At 39.9% G+C, this 17,993-nt stretch overlaps 1 protein-coding gene across 5 annotated transcripts in view; it reads right to left on the reverse strand.

Annotated features, from left to right (window-relative positions):
• The window catches only part of DPP4 (dipeptidyl peptidase 4), an 84,910-nt gene that overhangs the window by 9,068 nt on the left and 57,849 nt on the right, over positions 1–17,993 (reverse strand). For all 5 annotated transcript variants that reach the window (XM_074363783.1, XM_074363782.1, XM_074363781.1 and 2 more), the window contains 8 exons: positions 17,613–17,734; positions 15,860–15,907; positions 15,516–15,614; positions 13,119–13,188; positions 10,055–10,249; positions 7,547–7,601; positions 6,811–6,910; positions 3,948–4,012 (listed from right to left, as the gene is read on the reverse strand). In XM_074363783.1, the coding sequence (XP_074219884.1) occupies positions 3,948–4,012; positions 6,811–6,910; positions 7,547–7,601; positions 10,055–10,249; positions 13,119–13,188; positions 15,516–15,614; positions 15,860–15,907; positions 17,613–17,734 (754 nt within the window). The remainder of the gene's footprint in view (positions 1–3,947; positions 4,013–6,810; positions 6,911–7,546; positions 7,602–10,054; positions 10,250–13,118; positions 13,189–15,515; positions 15,615–15,859; positions 15,908–17,612; positions 17,735–17,993) is intronic.

Genomic DNA, 17,993 nt, shown 5'->3' on the forward strand with positions numbered 1-17,993 from the left:
GGGGTGAAGGCTGTCTTATTGCCTATCTAATTCTTTTGCTCGAATCTGTAGCCATTTCTGTCTGCTGTGGATAGAGACTCACTGCAGAAAAGCTGTTTCCACAGAGCTGCACTGCCTGTGAGCTCTGATTTGTCATCCCTCCACCCTGGCTGCCTCCTTATAGCCTCTGGGGCCAGCTCCTTGGAGTTTCAGGGTGATGAATGTCCTCCTTCCTCTTTGAGTCCCTGGTATCCTGTAAAAAGTGCTTCTGCCTTGCCACTCTGCAGTAGGTGGGTGATTATTTATGAAGAGTCTTATAGAGTCACTGCTTGTGTCACTGCATTGGGTCCAAGCCTTAATCCCAGGGTCCGCTAGTTCTATATGGCAGCTTTGTAAGAATAAGAAAGGGCACTCCCCCTGAGTGGATGCAGCCTGAGAAGCGCATTCCTTAGTGAATGGAGCACAGACTGGCTTTCAGCAGTGCACATGCTGAACAACTATACATGACACCCCTGCCTGTTCTATTTGCATATATAAATGGTTCCCCCAATTTCCTCTCCTAAATAGTAAGTAGGACCTTTATTTCACAAAACATGCTTCTCTTGATGATGTGGGTTTCTCTAAATTCTTCCAAATCTGGGTCATCAGCGACCCTAGTAATGAATCCTTTCCTCATTTTTTAAGAATTATCTTCTAAATGCTATAATTTGGGCTACTGATCAATGAGTCTATAGTTGAAAACGTGGACGAAGATCAGGGCCTTGAGTAGTACACACTATGGTCATTTCCACGCTGGGTGTGGGAGAAAGCCAATCGTCCAGACTAAATGGGAATCATTTTCAAAATATTTCCTCCTGACCCACGGAAATGCACAGAGCAGGGAAAGCCTCTGAGGAATTGTCTCCTTTGTCTTTTCAAAGAGGGTGGGGGGAGGGGGGAGGAGATGAAGAAAGAGAGAGAGAGAAAATAAAACAACCTGGGAAAGAAAAGTAAAAGAAAATGGGGTCCAGAGGGGCAGCTGGGGCCTTGGAGGAAAATAGAATCTTTGAATGTATTCCTGCCAGAGACAAAAGCATGGGCTCATTTGAAAAACAAAGGAGGGCAGCTTTATTCTAAAGCCTGCTGTGCACCAAATATAGGTACTTAGATTTCGGTTCTCTGCACCGTGAGGAAGCCACGCACAGGGCGGAAACAATACAGTGAAAGCCTCTGCCTCACTTTCTGCTCCCCACCTTCACCATCGCTGCCCAAATCACTCCTCTGAGTAACACATTGGGAACCTTTAGCTCCCTGGTACTGGCAGTTTTAATGTGTCCATTGCCAGCAACGGGTTTCGTGCCAAGAAAACCCGACTCCTGGCGTGGAAGGATTAAACAGTCCTCGGGTGCCATCTGTGCAGTGAAGCGAGACAGTGACTTTGTGCTCCCAGTGAGCGCGTGTTGCCATTGGCAGGAGGAAGTGACTTCTATTTACAAGATTACCTCATGCAGAGAACACCTAAGGGGAGAGATGAAAATGGCCACCTCAGCGGGGTGGTGGAGCTGGAGAAGATGGGGGTCAGTGTGGGAATGAGGAGCCGATGAGAAATCTGGAAAAAGATATTACAGGTTGAAATGGCAGATTAAAACCAGCTATTCTCCGGGGGGAGAGCTGGTTGGAGAGGACGCACCCTGTGGGCTGATGTTCTCGGAGTGAAGTGGGCTCAGTACTATGGGCTGCCTCAGATGTCAGGGTTTGGACTTGACCCTGTGCTCTGAAGTTCAAAGACTTTCCAAAATGGGATTTTTTAAATGAACTTTTGACTCATCATTCCCCGGGTTCTAGAGTCAGGATTAGGGTCCTAGGCAGTACACCTCTGATGTTTTGGGAGTTTCTAGTAAAGCCCTTGGGTCAGTCAGCAAACATGGCACACGGCATGAGGGGTGCTCTCAAATTTAAGCATCATGGTCTGATCCCTGACAAGAGAACTCCAGCTGTAAAATGAGAGAAGTGATGGAGACATACAATTTTTATAGCACTGTCTCCCTTCAAAAAGTTTTAAAATTAAATCAGAAAAGGTTTTAAGGTTTATAGTTCATACTGCATGATCCAAAGAATACAATCTTGAGTAAAGCCTTGAATAATGAATAAATAATGCAGAGGGGGAAAAGGAGTACAAAACAACTACGAGTCCCAGATGGATAAACTGGGGATTCAGAGGCATTCAAGGCAAATGCCACGGGAGTCAAAAGAGCACGAGAGTCCACTGGGAGAGCAGTACAAGGGTCCTGATAGGGGGAGACGCAGCGCAAGTGACATCCCAGGCAGAAGGAACTGAGGACAAAGGCACAAAAGGCAAAAGCCCAGAAATATCCAGAGAACAACGAACATTCCAGGTAAACGGGGTCACTGTGAGGGGTGTTGAACACCTGGTTAAAGAACAAGGGCTGGACTTAGCTGAGTCCACAGGAAAGGTCCACGAAGGGTTGCGGGTGGGGGTTCATCTCATAACTCTGTGTGGGATAGCCTGGAGCGTAGGAAGACAAGCGAAGGGGAGACCAGCCGGCTTACTGTTAACAGAAGGGGGCAGTCATGCGACCACAGCAAAGTGGTTATGGAGAAGGGAAAGGATGCCTAAAGCAGCTCATTGGTTGTGGAAGAGAAAGAATGGGAAGAACTGAGTCCAAAGTATCACAAGGGACAATCAGCAGAAACAGGGATGACCTGACAACAGGCTGGTTGGTAGGGGAAGGTGATTTGAACATCTCACTTTACAGGTTGTTACTTTTCTATCTTTGTCTGGAAAACAGAGACTGAAACACAAAGGCACAAACACATGGGTATCCCCTCCCGCCCGTTCCCACACAAGCCTTGCCAGATAAAGCTGAAAGTAAGACATAAAACTAAACTGTCCAGACTTATCTTGCAAAACTAGAAATTATATTTGCATTTGATTGTATTTTGATCAAATGGCCTCAGAATCCATAATAATGATGACATCGTACAAAAACAAACATACGAATATTGCTCAGAGCAATGCATTAATATGAAGCCCAGGCACTGAGAACTGTGGCACAGGTGAGGAGGAATTGTGTTCTTAAATTATCCTGGTTATTGTTTTTCTGTCTTTTTTTATTCACCGTCCTGGGAAGAGTTCTGAATATCCTATGGAGAATGTGAACATCAGATGATTTACCTTGTCACCTGTAAGTTTCAGGGTTTTCAACCTACATGACAGAATCAGGCGAGTTTTGGATGCGCCAAGGTTCTGGAAGGGTCCCCAGTACTTAGGCTGACATCTCCAGCCGCATCGGCGAGCCACCGAAGGGCGTGCTCTAGCTCTGCAGGGGACCACACCAGTGCACGGGGCTGCCCTTGGTTGCTGCACCCCAACCATATTTCAAATGCGACAGCCCCTCTGCACAGCAACCTGCCCACTGGCTCCGCCATCAGGCAACCAGCCCGCTGGCTGTGATTCAGTAATTTGGGTTCAAGGGCCTTTCCGAGTACTCCCTACTGGACCTACACCTCACCTGCTTTATTCAAACCTTGGGTGAAAAAACTGTACACATTTGGCTATGAATAAGAAAATGATAAGCTTGTATACACAACTTAATTATGATAAATACCATGAGAAATTTTAATATGTAGTTAGAGGTTTGAGAGTCTTCTGGGCTCTAAAGGAATCGGTTGAATTTGACATGTTTTCTAAACTATAATTTTTATAATTAAAGTAATTATCTGGTATTGCTTTGTATTTCCAAATGAATGCATATTGTGACCTATATAGCATACGATAAAGACTGTAATTATGCAGAAGATAGTAGGGGAAGCTATTGGAGTATCTCTAAACCACCTGTGTTATTTCTTTCTAACAAGAATTTTGTTGGAAATAAAAACTATATATTTTCTAGAATAGATACACTTAAAAATGCTCCTATACCACTTATAAACAGGTTATGGAATGGATCTAGTTCACCATCTCTTACCCTGTAATAGTCAAGGTTGTCTTGTGGAGTTGGAAGACCCATGTAACGTTCTGTGTACACTGAGTCTGTGGTGGAAAAAAGAAAAACAAAACTTAATTCATATAATGAAAACTTTGTCTTGCCTTTGATTGGGTTACTTTATGTGCTTCCAAATGTCTTAACTTGTGCAAAGGTCTAAAGTGTTACCCTCAGAAGTATCTCCTCCAGCTCATTTTTACTTGGCTTGCTGTTAATGCCGCCAGGCTCCTGCTCAGACTCAGGCCATCCCACACCCAGCCCAGCCCAGTCCTATCAGCCCTTCCCGTGAAGGCAGAGGGAGATCAGACTAAGTCGTCTAAAACCCAATCAGCAATCCACCTGCAGAAAAGGCAAAGGTGAAGTGTTAAGTGCTAAGCACGCTATGTTATCCCCGACCGGCTCAAAGAATCTTGATTAGCAAGTCACTTGATGCCTCAATTGTCTTGGATTTTTTGGTCCTGACACCAGTATATGCCCTGATTCGTGATATGCCCTTTCCTTTTGGAAACTCCTTGTAATGTTCAATTACTAATTACTCACTTAAATCATATTTTATTTTTATGGCAGGTTGAAACTTACTATGATTAAAAGCAAGAATTTAGTTATCATTTATTTGCTGCATAACCCCCTGACGGCTCAGCTTCTCCATCATAATGCAAGTCAAACATTCCTTTTCTCTCATTTTGTGGCAAAGCCTCAATTCTGATGTTATAACTGTTGCGTATTATGAAACAGATTACATTAATACCTGTCTGTTGAAAAGACAGAAGCTCTCTTACTTGTAGATATGACAGAAAAACATATGCATTATTGGTTTGGTTATTTTGGATAATTACATGTATTTAAATCATACATCACATATATCATATCAATCATATATATATTCACATATGTATATATAGCTCCTGAAATATCAGTGAGAAATGTTACTGTGGCTGAATTCTAGTATAACTTCAAAAATATGAAATAGCTATTTTTGAAAGATAACCAGATTACTGTAGATTAATAGGAATAATTTGTATCTATTGTGCTATAAAGGATAATGGCTTAAATTTCACCATAATTGCACAGGTAGTTCTCTGCTGATCTAATTAATTCTTTAAATGAATTTACCATCTATTACAACCTTAAGCAACATTTTAACCCTTTTTGGATGACTGTTATTGGAGATTCAAAACTACATTGATGGGAGAAGGCATAGCTCATAGTCGTGGAGCATATGCTTAGCATGCACAAGGTCCTGGGTTCAATCCCCAGTACCACCATTAAAAAGAAAACAAGAAAAAACTACATTGATAATTGATAACTAGCATTAGATGTTCCACATGTATTGCTCATGCCATTTCTATGGAAATCAAAATATTTTCCTCCAAAATGAGTAACAGCAATATTTAAACATTTTGACTAAAGTGAATACAAACTATCTGTAATTTTACATAGCTGGAGGGCACTAATGTAGAAAATATACTATCTTAAAGCACATTTGAAAATATAAGTTCTTCCAAAAGGCTCATGTCTTTTAACACTTAAATATGAGTAACTTTTGTTGGACATTTAACAGGGAGGGGGGGGGGCTTTAAGGGGCAAAATAAATGTTTCCTCAAACAGCCACAATTCTTCTTGTCCTAGAACATAATGCCCCTTTCTTATTATGCTAACCAGGTTTACATGTGTAAGACGGCCTAAAATTTTAAAAACAGTGTTGAAAAATGCTTAATGTCGCTGTTGTAAACTTTTAGAAGTACACCTTGAAATACCACTTACATATTCATTCAATCTGATCTTTGAGTAATATTGTGCAAATTTACACATATATAAGGATTCTAGGAAGTTCTGAAGTGTTAGGTTGGTCCATGTACATTTAATGACATTCTCTTCTTACCATTATATAGTTCTAATAATGTATTGACCACCAGAGGTCTCCAAAAACAAGCCATCCAACAGAACAATTAATATCAAGCAATTAAGCAGGAAAACATTACATAAAAACAGATCCACTTAATGAGGATCAGTCTTAAGGATGTTCTCCAATTTTTTTTTAAAAGAAAGAAAGTGAAGTATCTTTTACATTGGCTTCTTTTGGCTTGGAGAGGCTTTAAAAAAGGGTTTCCTACAGGATTGGTGCTGCCATGTATTAGGACATAAAATATTTAATGAGCATATTCATCATGAATGACTTTATCCTTATATAGAAAGGACTTGAGACAGGGTCAGAAGAGGCACAGGAAAAGAACTCACCTTCTCACCACCTCTGACTCTTCCCTCCCACCTACTGTTCCACCGCGCACTCTCTCCAACTTGGGGGTTGTAGCTTTACACGTGTGTGATAGAATAACATTTTCTCAGGGATGAAGAGAATATTCCAGCTGTCACCTACAGAGACACTGGAAACAAACCCGCCAAGGATCCCCCGTCCCTAGTCTCTCCTTTCACCCAAAGCCCTACTTACATTTGACCTTTACCTGAAGGGCGAGAGATACTCGCTTCTCTTCTTCTGCTAATATGTGAAGCCCCCAAACTCAAATTAGAATAAAGATAAGGAAGGGTTATCTGAAGGAATGTTGCATTCAGTTTGTTTTAAAATGTGGAAAACAGAATTTGTTGGTAAGAAATTTGGAAAACAGAATGCGCTGCTAACTAAATGTGTAGATAATATTTAAGACCATCCAGGCTTAAAGAATAGCAGAGTTAAGTGAGCCTGTTTTATTACAGGTGTCCATAAAGTCCTTCTAAGAGGACTCAGCTCATTCACTGTAGAAACACCGAAACTCTGAAAGGAACGATTATCTCACGAAATGTGAAGGTCGTCACTCAGTATCTCGGGTACCCGACTGCGCTCACCTACCATAGTACTCCCACTTCGACACGGGTGCCACGGCGATTCCACACTTGAACACGCCGCTTCCTGCTCCCAGGACCATTGAGGTTACATACCCTCCATATGACTAAGAAATGGAAACGGTTATTTTTATGGAGGTAAAGGAATTAAGGACATATGGTAAGCGAGGCACAATTTCCACATTTCTCACATCTTTATAACTGTGCCTCTTTGCAGATAGAAAGCACGGTAGAGAAGGCTTAACTTGGCCTTAATTGGACACACGGTAGAGAAGGCTTAAATTGGCCTTAATTAGACAGTATCTAAAGACTACTTTCAGACCCCTGGTCCCTTTGCTTGCTAAGGAGGAAAGTATTGAAATTGGCTAGGACCAACTAAACACACACACACACACACACAAAAGAAAAAAAGCAATAAACACTAAATCTTTACTGACTTGGACTCATGAGAAAAAGTTTCTCTTCCCCTCTCCTCCTCTATTCTTTCTTTCCTTTATATCTCCTTCTCTCCTTTCCTCTTTTTCCCTCCTTCCTCACTTCCCTCCCCCGTTGTAATAAAGAAAGGTATAAGCTCAGCTCGTAGGGACTCTTTGCCCAGAAATCTAAGACACTTAGTTGGGCCTTCTTAGATTGAAATGATAGTGGTGATTTTCACCTCCAAATATTTACATACAAAAGTAAATTCTCCTGCTCTGGGTTAGTCACTAAGGAATGCATACAGATGCAGCAGCCAAACTACTCACCCAGCCCCAAATTGCAATCCTCTTGTCATCCACAAATCCCATTTTTGAAAATTGTCTACAATACATGAAACAAGTCCACGAATTAGTATTGCACTGTGTATATAAAACCAAAATAACAGCACAAATGTGAAACCCTGCCATTTGTTCTCTATTTCACTCTGTTAGAAACTAAGATTAATTGCTGCCAGCAATCAAATAAACCACCTGAGATCGATGTCTATCATTGTTAACTTTAGAGGCAGATGAACAAGGTTTACTTTTGTTGGAGTCCATAAAGATTCTGTCTGTGTGTACATGTGTGTGTGCGTGCATGCGTGCGTGCGTGCGTGCGTGTGAGTGTGTATATGATTCACAGAAAACAAATCCTGGCTGTTTTTTTCACAGCTTTATATAAAAATTTGCAGCCCAGATGCACTTTTCTTTACATAATTGAATTTAAATCTCTCCAGATGTTTTTCAGCTTGAGAGAGGCTGCCCCTGCAATGGAGAAATACAGGGGCAGGGGGAACATCTGGGTAAGGCTTAGAAATATCTCTGGGCCCCCTACCTGAGAACTTAAACACCATTCTCTAAATACAGCCCTTCTTACGATGGGTGTTGATTAGTTAGCTCAGCACCATGGAATAAGAAACATTTTTTCCTTGATGGATGAAGAAATCTTTTTGTCATTAAATTGTGTTCAGGATTGGAATCCAAGTAAAGAAAGGAGAAAAATGTTTTATGCACCTATTTCTTAATCTTAGCCTTACATCAAAAAGCAGTTTGTTTACTTAAAAAAAATCCAGCAAATGGGGCTCTGAACTTTGTAGTATTGAGGGAGGTGGGAACCCTTGCACTGACCTATATGTGACTTTGAGAATCTTTGTGTTTTCAGTTGGTGATACATGTCTTAGGCTGCCCTGAATTGAGCAATATTAGAAAAAAATTAAATGTAGGTCATTTTCAACTCAGTATCCTTCCTGTGGAAACTTTGAAAACTTAGAACACATACATACAGAAATGTGCGCCAAATCACAAGTTTACAAGGTGATAAATCTTTACAGAGTGAGCATATCCTTGAACCAAGATATAGGGAATTACTATCTCCCAGAAGCCTCTGGGTCATTTTTCCCTTTGCAAAAGGAAAAAAAAGATAAATATTTTTTATTGAATTCCAAAAAAATTTCACCTGAATTTGTATCAATATAAATTGGGTCAAACAGGATATACACTTTTGTGCCTGGCTTCTTTCATTCAGCAGACTGTGGACTGTGAGAGTCATCTGTGCTGTTGTGTATAGTTCTTTTTAGTTGCTGAAAAGTAACTACTATTATTTTTTAAAATGGAGTTGTATATTGTGGATACACAACTTTGTACTTTTAGACTTGTACGGCCCCAGAAATCATGCCCTCTCTCAGAGAAGACCAATTTGGATAAATAAAAATGTATTTATAAAATATCACAGCTTCTCTCCTGAGCCAGTTTATCCTCTCTTTTATCTAAACTTCTCTTTTTTTTTACTTTTAAGAAAAATAGCTAATCACTGACTTTGGTATGACAGACTTAGGGATACTTAATAAATTGTCATCTTCTCTTTGGTTTTTCTTTTTTAAAAGGCATTTTCCTCCACCCATGTAATCATTCACAGTTTTTCTGCATTTCTTAGCTTATGATTTCACAACATTATTTTAAATCACTCACTTACTATGACTTCCAGACATCCATGCAGTGGGTTATAGACACTCAAAGACTGCATCTCCCGTTTACCAGCTGAATGCAACTCAGCATGAGCTGGAGTGAAACACGGATTTAAATCCTGACCAGTCTTGGCAAATTACCAAACCTAAGAGCCTCCATTTCTTTACTGGAAAGATAAGGTATGAACACCCACTTCTCAGGGTTGCTATGCAGCTTCAGTGATAACACAGGTAACACGGTGCCCATGGTACACGAGCATCCCACGGCAACCATCATTCATGGCCAGATCACATCTTTCTCAAGCCAGATCACATCTATTTATAAGGCCCATAAAGGGAGCACACAAGAGTAAGATGTGATTCATCCTTAATGAAGCTCTTTTAATTGTGAGTGCTGAAGGTTGTGCTCCACAATTTTTCCAAGATGGAGGGGGGTAACCCTCATGCAGCAGAATGTCAGAGCCACTCCGAGGACTTCACTGCTGTCACCCTTCTCCAATGTCATGCACCCCAAAGTCATCTTCTTCTCCTTGACTGTAGAGATAGTTTGCTTGTTTAGTTAGATGTTTACTCAGGGGTACGTTTATCCCTCAGTTTCATGCCCATCATGTTTGATGAATTCTGAGTCTCTATTTCCAGAAGGTGGTAACACATGTGTCAACTCCCTTTCTTAGTCTAAACATGATATCTTCACTAAAAATCCCTCCCAAGGATGAGAAATTACAGATTCATCCTAGGACACCTTAAATCTTTTACACTTTACAACTCTAAAATATAAATGGAGAAGGGAAAAAAATCAAATGACCTTTGGATCCATCTCCTAGTCACTCACCTGGTTGCTTCAATTTGGTCCTCAACTTCAAATGTTCCCAGTCTTCTGTTGATTGCATGCATGATCTTATCTCCTTGGTAACCACTTCCTCTGCCATCAAAGCTGGCTACTATAATGTTTTCTGTGCTTGCAAGGTAAGTAGCCCAGTTGAGTCTGAAGATAGTGTCTGCTTTTTGACTACAGGGGCCTGCATAGCTGTGAAAAATCCCCAGTTGTTAGCCTTTGGGTTTTCCTGAATCAAATGAGAATAGCTTGCATTTCTAGTCCCTGTGGAAAAGAAATGTGCCTCTTTCCTGTACACGAGACTGAAATTGTGCCAGCCACTGGGGTGTCCACAGTGAGTCCTCTGAAACTTAGCAAGATGAGTATAATGGCTGTTTCCTCCAAAGATGCCCATCAGTTTTCTCTTTGAAGACTGTTACCAAATACAGACTTTCAGACCAACATTTTCTAGGTCATATGTATCTTGGAAATCAAAGAATAAATAATCTAATAGTTAGGAAAGAGTTGTGTTGTGAAAAAATAACGAGGATGACAATAAACGCACCTGTGACTGTATCTCTCCATCTCAGCTTACAAACACTCCTAGACCACCAGTTTCCTTGGCTGGAACTTCCTTAAAGACTCTGACTGTGGTAGGATGTGCTGTATTTCCCCCAGTACCCAGCACAGTGCTGCTCACTAAGGCTCACTGTGGAATGTGCCGAAGTAGGAATGAACTCTATCCCTTAAAACTTCTAGGGAGGAAGAAATAGACTGAAATGGGAAATGGGTATATTGTTCAGCATTCTATTTATTGACAAGTTTAACTCCCTCATAGCTGCAGTCTTCACAGGCTGTAACCTCTCCCTACACAGCTGTACGTACAATCTCCATGAAGCCCTCTCGTTTCTGTTTGTTAATTGACAGAAACTCCCTATAGTTCGTTGGAACTCATGTATATGCATCTTCTATGCACCATCTACAGGACTCCTGGACCCAGATCTCCAATAACCTTTCCCTTCCCAGCCCGCCTCTCCTACTCTTCTGCTCACTCCCCACTCCACAGGTTGGACAAGTCCTGCTTGGATGTCTTTGTCAACATTTCCCTCCTTCCCTTTTCCTTTGACTAAAGTCAAAAAACTTTAGTTTTCAACAAAATATTGTATTACTTTAATTTTAAACTATATATTGTAACATTCTAGCTTTAAAAAGAATGCATTCGTGAACTCCTTGGACAAATAAACACTTTTTAACATATGAAATGCCTTGGTCCTTTCAATGAAATTAAATTTGACGGAGTAACACAGATACAGAGAACAAATTAGTGGTTACCCATGGGCAGGGGGAGGGGAGGGATGGGAGAGGGAAAAAGAGGGTTATTATGGGATTATATGAAATCATGCATGTGAAACTTTTGAAAATTATAAATCACTATGGAGTTTAAAGAATCTTTCATTCAATTAAAAATAACAATAATAAAGAAGAGAAGAAGCACAGAGTAAATAAATACCAAAAACTTTGCTGAAAAAAATTAAAAAACAAAAATAAAATCTCATGCAAAAAAAACTTGGTAGAGTAATAGCCTTCCTTAATATGAATTACGTATCAAGTTATCTAACCCCTTAAGATTAAACAAAAGTATTTTTAAAAATAGAAAACAATGATTTAGGCATCTAAGAACATGAAGAGGAAAATAACTAAAAAAATAGGACCCAAATTTACCATGTTTTTTTAAACTTTCCTAATTAAGGGGTGGTCTAGACATTACTTACTGGGGAGTCTAAGAAGATAAAAATGTCACCCTTTTCCAAAGATAAAGGATCCTTTTTTAGTACGGGGGCTAAAGCCCAAAGCAAGTGAGTGTTAATATAAGTTAGGTTTAATGAGAGTCAGACAGCACAACTGGAAGTTTAAAATACCTCCTCTTTCTTTGCGCTTTTATGTTTTGTTTACATGGAACTGTAAACACAGTGGAGCAAGGCTGTGTCTGATGCTAGTATATGTACCTTTTTTCTTTTCTTTTTTCTTTCTTTTTTTGCTAGTAACAACAGAAAAGTGTTGTCCCCGAGTGTCAGTTTTCTTTTGTATATAATGGGCCCAGCAGAACTCACCATATCAGCTTGCTGTTTGGACGGAATAGGGCAAATGACCGGGCACGCAGCAGGCACCCAGCACGTTTGTTGGTTTGTTTTGTTTTGTTTTGTTTGGAGTGAAGGAAATGAGGCAAGTTAGGACAGGAAGAGTGGCATTGTGGCATTCTGCGTGAGGTCAGGGCAATTCTGGAAAGACTGAAGTAAAATGTATTCCTAGTAATTATCAAAAATATTTCACAAAGATGCCATGTGTAGATTTCTCATGAGCACACATTTACCACTCAGAGACTTGTTTTTTTAATAATTAAAAAAAATTTTTTTGGAGGCAGAGGTAATTAGGTTTATTTATTTCTTTAGTTTCTTAATGGAGGTACTGGGGATTGAACGCAGGACTCTACCACTGAGCAATACCCCTGCCCTGCCCACAATGCTCAAAGATTTATGATGTCAGAACTTTCTCTGGGACTTAAAGAAGTTCGAATTATAATGAATACGTTCCTGCACACCTTTTCTTCACCAAAAAAGGGAATGGAAAATCCCAGGCAGTAGTATTTCAGGAACTAAAGAGAACCCTGACTTTGGAATGAATTAAAGGCCACCAAATGGGAGCTGTTTGGGCAAGTTTGGGGATAAGGAAACTGTGCAGACTCTTAATACCTATCTCTTGCTTGTTAAAATGTCCACAAGGTAAAGATGAAAATGGGACTTGAGAATCTCTTCTGAATTCCCTTGGAGTTCAGGGAAGAAAAATCCAGACAAACCCATATGCCATTATGGCAGAAGAAGAGTATCTTCGTTCATTAGAAAGATGGTAGAAAACACATGTTTGGATTTGTGATTGCAAAAAAGAAGGAAGAAATATTAAAACTTGTTCACAATGATTCAGGAAGAGAGAAAGAATGCATTTGACGCTATTTTTCAGGAGGCTGCATTAGCAAAAAACACACAATGGTTAACTTCTAACTTATTCCCTTATCTTGAATACTTACACATCTATGAGCAGAGGATATTTCTTGGATTTATCAAAATGAGGAGGCAAGATCATCTGATACCAAAATTCTAAAAAAAAATGAAAATTTAATTAGTGAATTCATAACAATTATTAGCACACGATCTTGGTTCCTTATCTCTGTCAGTGTTAAGTAACATGTAGAGTTTAGCAATTTGCTAAATTATAATAGAAAAAGAAAATGAACCAATTTGATTCAGCATGTTTTTCAGATATGAAAACATTCTCTTTCAGGTTAAAATACCAGTTTAAGGTTAAAACAATAAAGTTTTTAATGCATCTAATAAATACATCGGGGCCTTGTAAAAGTACATCTTTAGAATCACTAATGTTTTGTCTTTATCATTCTGTTCTTTGGCATCTAATCTACTTATCTAGTTTGTTTATGGCTTATGTTCTAAGTTTTCCTCCAAAATGTTTTCCTCTTCTTGAATTTCCTTGAAGAGGTTTAAGATTTTTAGTTCGCCCCAATTCTATTTTAAAATTCTGATTTAATAGCATTTTTGTAATTCTTATTGCCATCCCAGACTGTGAAGCTGAGATCCCATTTTCAGCTCTGTGTTTCATAGAGTGCAATCAGGTTCACGTGGGGCAAACTCTTGTGTACGTTCTGTGTGATCTTGTGCAGGTCTGCTTAATTCTCTGTACTTGATTTAACATCAGTTTAATAAAATTTGTCCTACATAATAAATCTGTTATCTTTGCTCCCAAATTCAGGCTAATGAGACTAATCCTTAAAAAAAAAAATTAAAAAGAGAGAGAGAGAGGGAGAGTTGTTTCATATTTTAATAAGATTATTCCCAGCTTCAGTAGATATAACCTGTAGGGAAAAAAATCCTCATCTCTAGATCTGCTTCTCCCTTATGTTTATCTTTCTTTCTTTCTTTTTTGTTTGTTTGTTACAATTATTCTAGTTGATGAGAAAAGAAAGGTTTAGAAGTAAAATCTTTATATAGACAGATTTTTCTTCAATTTGTATTCTGCTGGTTATTTTATGCCTCCTGATTAAATCTGCTTATGAGAACAAAATTTTATTCTCTATCATATTTCAGTAGAATGTGAAACTATCAATTGATCATGATGTTTTAATAACAATGCCAGACCCACATTTGATCTCTCTCTTGTTTGTATCAGCACTAGCTGATTGGAAGTGTTTCAGTTTCAGCTTTTTGAAGACGCAGTCTTTTCTTTGTGGGGGGGTCTTTCTAATTCCCAGTCCCACGGCCCTCTGCTTCCTCCTCCCCGGCACCCCCTCATGCCCTCCTTTCCTGGCGTTTGAATGGTTATAACCAACTCCCTCCTGACCCTCGCCCTCTAGCAGCTCCATCCTTCATCCACTATCAGGTTATCCATCCAATTATGTGGCTTCCCTGACCCTAAACCTTCAGGGGCTCCCCACTGTTTACCAACTGAAATAGAATGTCACCTCTTAGTATTCAATGCCTTCTGCACCAGGTGGTACAGTTACCCCTCCAGAACTTTAAGCCCTTGCTAGTCAAGCCTAGTCCAAGGAGCAGCAGCTCTGGCACTTAGCACACACTCAGACTCCTGTGCCCACCCTGACTGGCCGGCTCAGCCCGTGCACGATGTTAATAAGGTCCCAGGTGACCCCAAACACCTACATTTTCAGTAACACTGCTCTGAGCTGTTCTTCAGAAGTACCTCCACTCTCTGTGCTTTTCCTGCCATTTAAAATTAGATGAATTGAATTTTTTCCTATTATTACCCTATATATACATAAAAGAATCTAAAACAAATCAATCCTGATAGATTCCTCCCTCCCTTACAAATTGTTAGCCTTTATTGGAAAAAAACAAGCAAACAAATAGAAACAAACGAATTACAGGATCTCCTACTCAAAGGAACGCCTGGTTCTTAGTGTTTTCTGAATATAATCCATAATCAGGCCACTAGGCCAGGGACTAGGCTAATTATTTTAGGAAAAATTCAAGATTTCTATTCTGAGACTGAAATTCAACATTTTACAGCCAACCCTAATTTTTTTACACAATCTTCTCAGATATTTTCGATCTCTTTGGGGTTAAAGGTAAAATACATTAGGATATCATTACGTTAAAAACACAACTAATACTTAATAGCAGAATAGAGTTACTAATGGGATGAAACTGAATTAGGAATAGTGCATTTTCTTCAAATATTTTCCTCTTAAAAGAATAAATTTTACATAGAATAGTAGTATATTTTTAAATAAAAAATATAAAACTAGTAGTTTTTGTGACAGAATATTTCATGGAAAAACAATCTCAGATTTATGTATAATATAAGATACATATTGTTGATCAAGTTATATCATATTTAGTTATATTTTTATTGGGGTTTCCATAAAAAGTTATGTTCCAAGAGAAATTTAACTTACTTGTTTCATGCATATTAATGAAGTCCAGTTTTTTGGTTGGCATCTGGACTTCCTGCAGCATATTTTCCAAAGCTGAATTGTTTTCCAGGACTCTTAGTTCTAAACAAACATTTGAGACCGCAGTCATTTGTTACAATATGAAGAATTCAGATTGTGCAAAGTAATAACAAACAAGTGACTGATTGACTGATGGGACCTACATACTTCAGGTTACAAGCTTTGTGTTCAAGTTATTATTAAGACACTCTAAAGCCAAAGAAAATTCCATTGTGCTGAGCACATGTTGGTCCTATTCACATACACTTTCCTAGAAAGCAGACAAAGGGTGAAATACGAGAAAATACCTTTATCACTGCTGCTGCTATGCAGAGTATAGAGGGGCAGACCAGGGCCTGTTAACAGAATCAGGGAAAATACATTTTAAGGCTTTTTTTTTTCTTTAAATAACATACCTTTCAAAAATAGCATTTGTTACCATTTAACGTTGATATAATTTAGACACCATTTAGTTTTGACAGAATAAAGATCACAGTGTATAAGAGGCTTCCTAAGTGTTAGCTGTTTTTCCTTTTCCTTAAAATGCGTGCAATCTGAGTGTAAGAAGTATTACAGGAAAGGCACAGGGCTCTGGCGAATGAAGCAGAAAATGCACCTCTGGCCCTGATGGGTGCCTTGCACATACTATCCTGCCTGGGACTAATTCTTCTTCTGTGAACTAAGCCATCGAGACCCTTGAGAGCGGCTGTCCTTCCCAGCCCGAACTCCACGCACTGTCCAGCGAGGACCACACCAAGGATAGGGCCCCGCCCCCTTAGGGCGGAGCTCCGGAGCCCGCCCCCTCCTCCCCGGCCCGAGAAGGGCCAGATTCCCTCCCCCTCGGCCCCCCCGCCCCGCTGCCCCCACTGCGGAGCCCTGGGCCAGGCGGCACATCTGCACTGTGCCTGACTTGGATGAGCGATTCCTTCCTGGCATGCGAAAGTGTTTTTCTCACACGCTCAGAGCTTCGCTATTTATCCCAACTGTGGTAGTTGCAGAGTGGAAGGTAACGTATAGAAAAAGCTATTCTGTGAGAGATTTAATTTTGATGCATTTAATTAATAATTTTAATTTTTATACTTGATCAGGACCACAGTGGAGGCATTATACGGACCCAGGTGTGAATCCCTGGCTTTCCTGCTTTGTGATTTAAGACAATATATCCATGCTTCAATCTCCTCACGTATAAAATGAGGGTGATGATATCCACGTGACAGAGTTTTCTTAAGGATCAAACAAGATCATGAACACAAAACTTAAGCACAGTGCCCAGTATATATAAAACACATGCCCAAAAAATGGTGCCTGGAAACAGCCATAGTAAAGAACTAAGAAGAAAAATAGAATGTTGAAGAAATTGTGGCAGTAAAGGAAGGTTCAGACAACGGGTTTGGAGACCTTTTTCAAAATATCTAGGCTCTTTCTCTGATTTTGAGAAGTCATCTAACCTAGTGCTTAATGGGGGCTCAAAGGCAGACGCCTGTGTTTGAATCCCGTTGTCCCTTGTATTAGCTGCGTGACCTGTGGAAATCATATTCCCTCTGCTTGTCCAGGTTTCCTCATTTATAATAAAGAAAGCAATCCTAACAATAGCAACAGAAGATGGAGCTGTGAGCAAGTTGGGTGACAGGCACTACCCGCACACATTTTTCTCAGTTAAAGGAGCAATGCATAAAACGACCATTAAAAAGCGTCCACCATGCACGTGCAGCTAATGATGAGATGCCTTGGTCATACCTAGGCTCTGGGGTGGGGTTATGCTTTCAGTCTAAAGCAAGCCTCTTGGTTAGAAGGGTAGGAAAAGGTGGTTAACTCACCACTTAAACAGGAGCAAAGGGAGGAGGACTTTTTTCAAGAACTCAGATTCAAAAGGAGAGAACTGAGCAGGGCAGAAAGAATATGTCCTAAATGGCACAGAAAGGAAGGCTTTGGGGATGGAGACACTGAGCCAGGAGGGTGGTAAGAAGGTTGCCCAGAGAGGGGAGGGAAGGGAGGGAGCTACCCGAGAGGGACTTGGTGGGTACCCCCTGCTCTCCTTCCCTGTCCTCACTTCAAACCTACCAGAACATCTCAGTTGATAGTACTTCGCCTCTTTACTAAAAGATGCAGAGTAGTACTGACACCTTTCTGGATCCAGCTCACAAGTAAGGCACGTCACTTTTGTGTAGTCATTAAGCTGGACTCTGTAAAACCAAAGGTGGAAATTAAGTACTCGATGAAAGAATCAATGAAAGGGAGGAACTGAATAATGCAGTATTCCAGTTTCAAAGATACCAGAATGTCAAAACCATACTCACAAATGTTTTAAATATGAAATAAACACATTAATTCATAACAACCTCAAACCTCCTATCGCTAGGAAGTATCGCAAAGTAACTAACAAAGTCATTCTCTTTTGCTGACATGAGAATTGATTTATAAAGGAACAAAAGCACTCGGTAG

The sequence above is a fragment of the Camelus bactrianus genome, chromosome 5 (assembly GCF_048773025.1).
Source record: "Camelus bactrianus isolate YW-2024 breed Bactrian camel chromosome 5, ASM4877302v1, whole genome shotgun sequence".
Lineage (NCBI taxonomy): Eukaryota > Metazoa > Chordata > Mammalia > Artiodactyla > Camelidae > Camelus > Camelus bactrianus.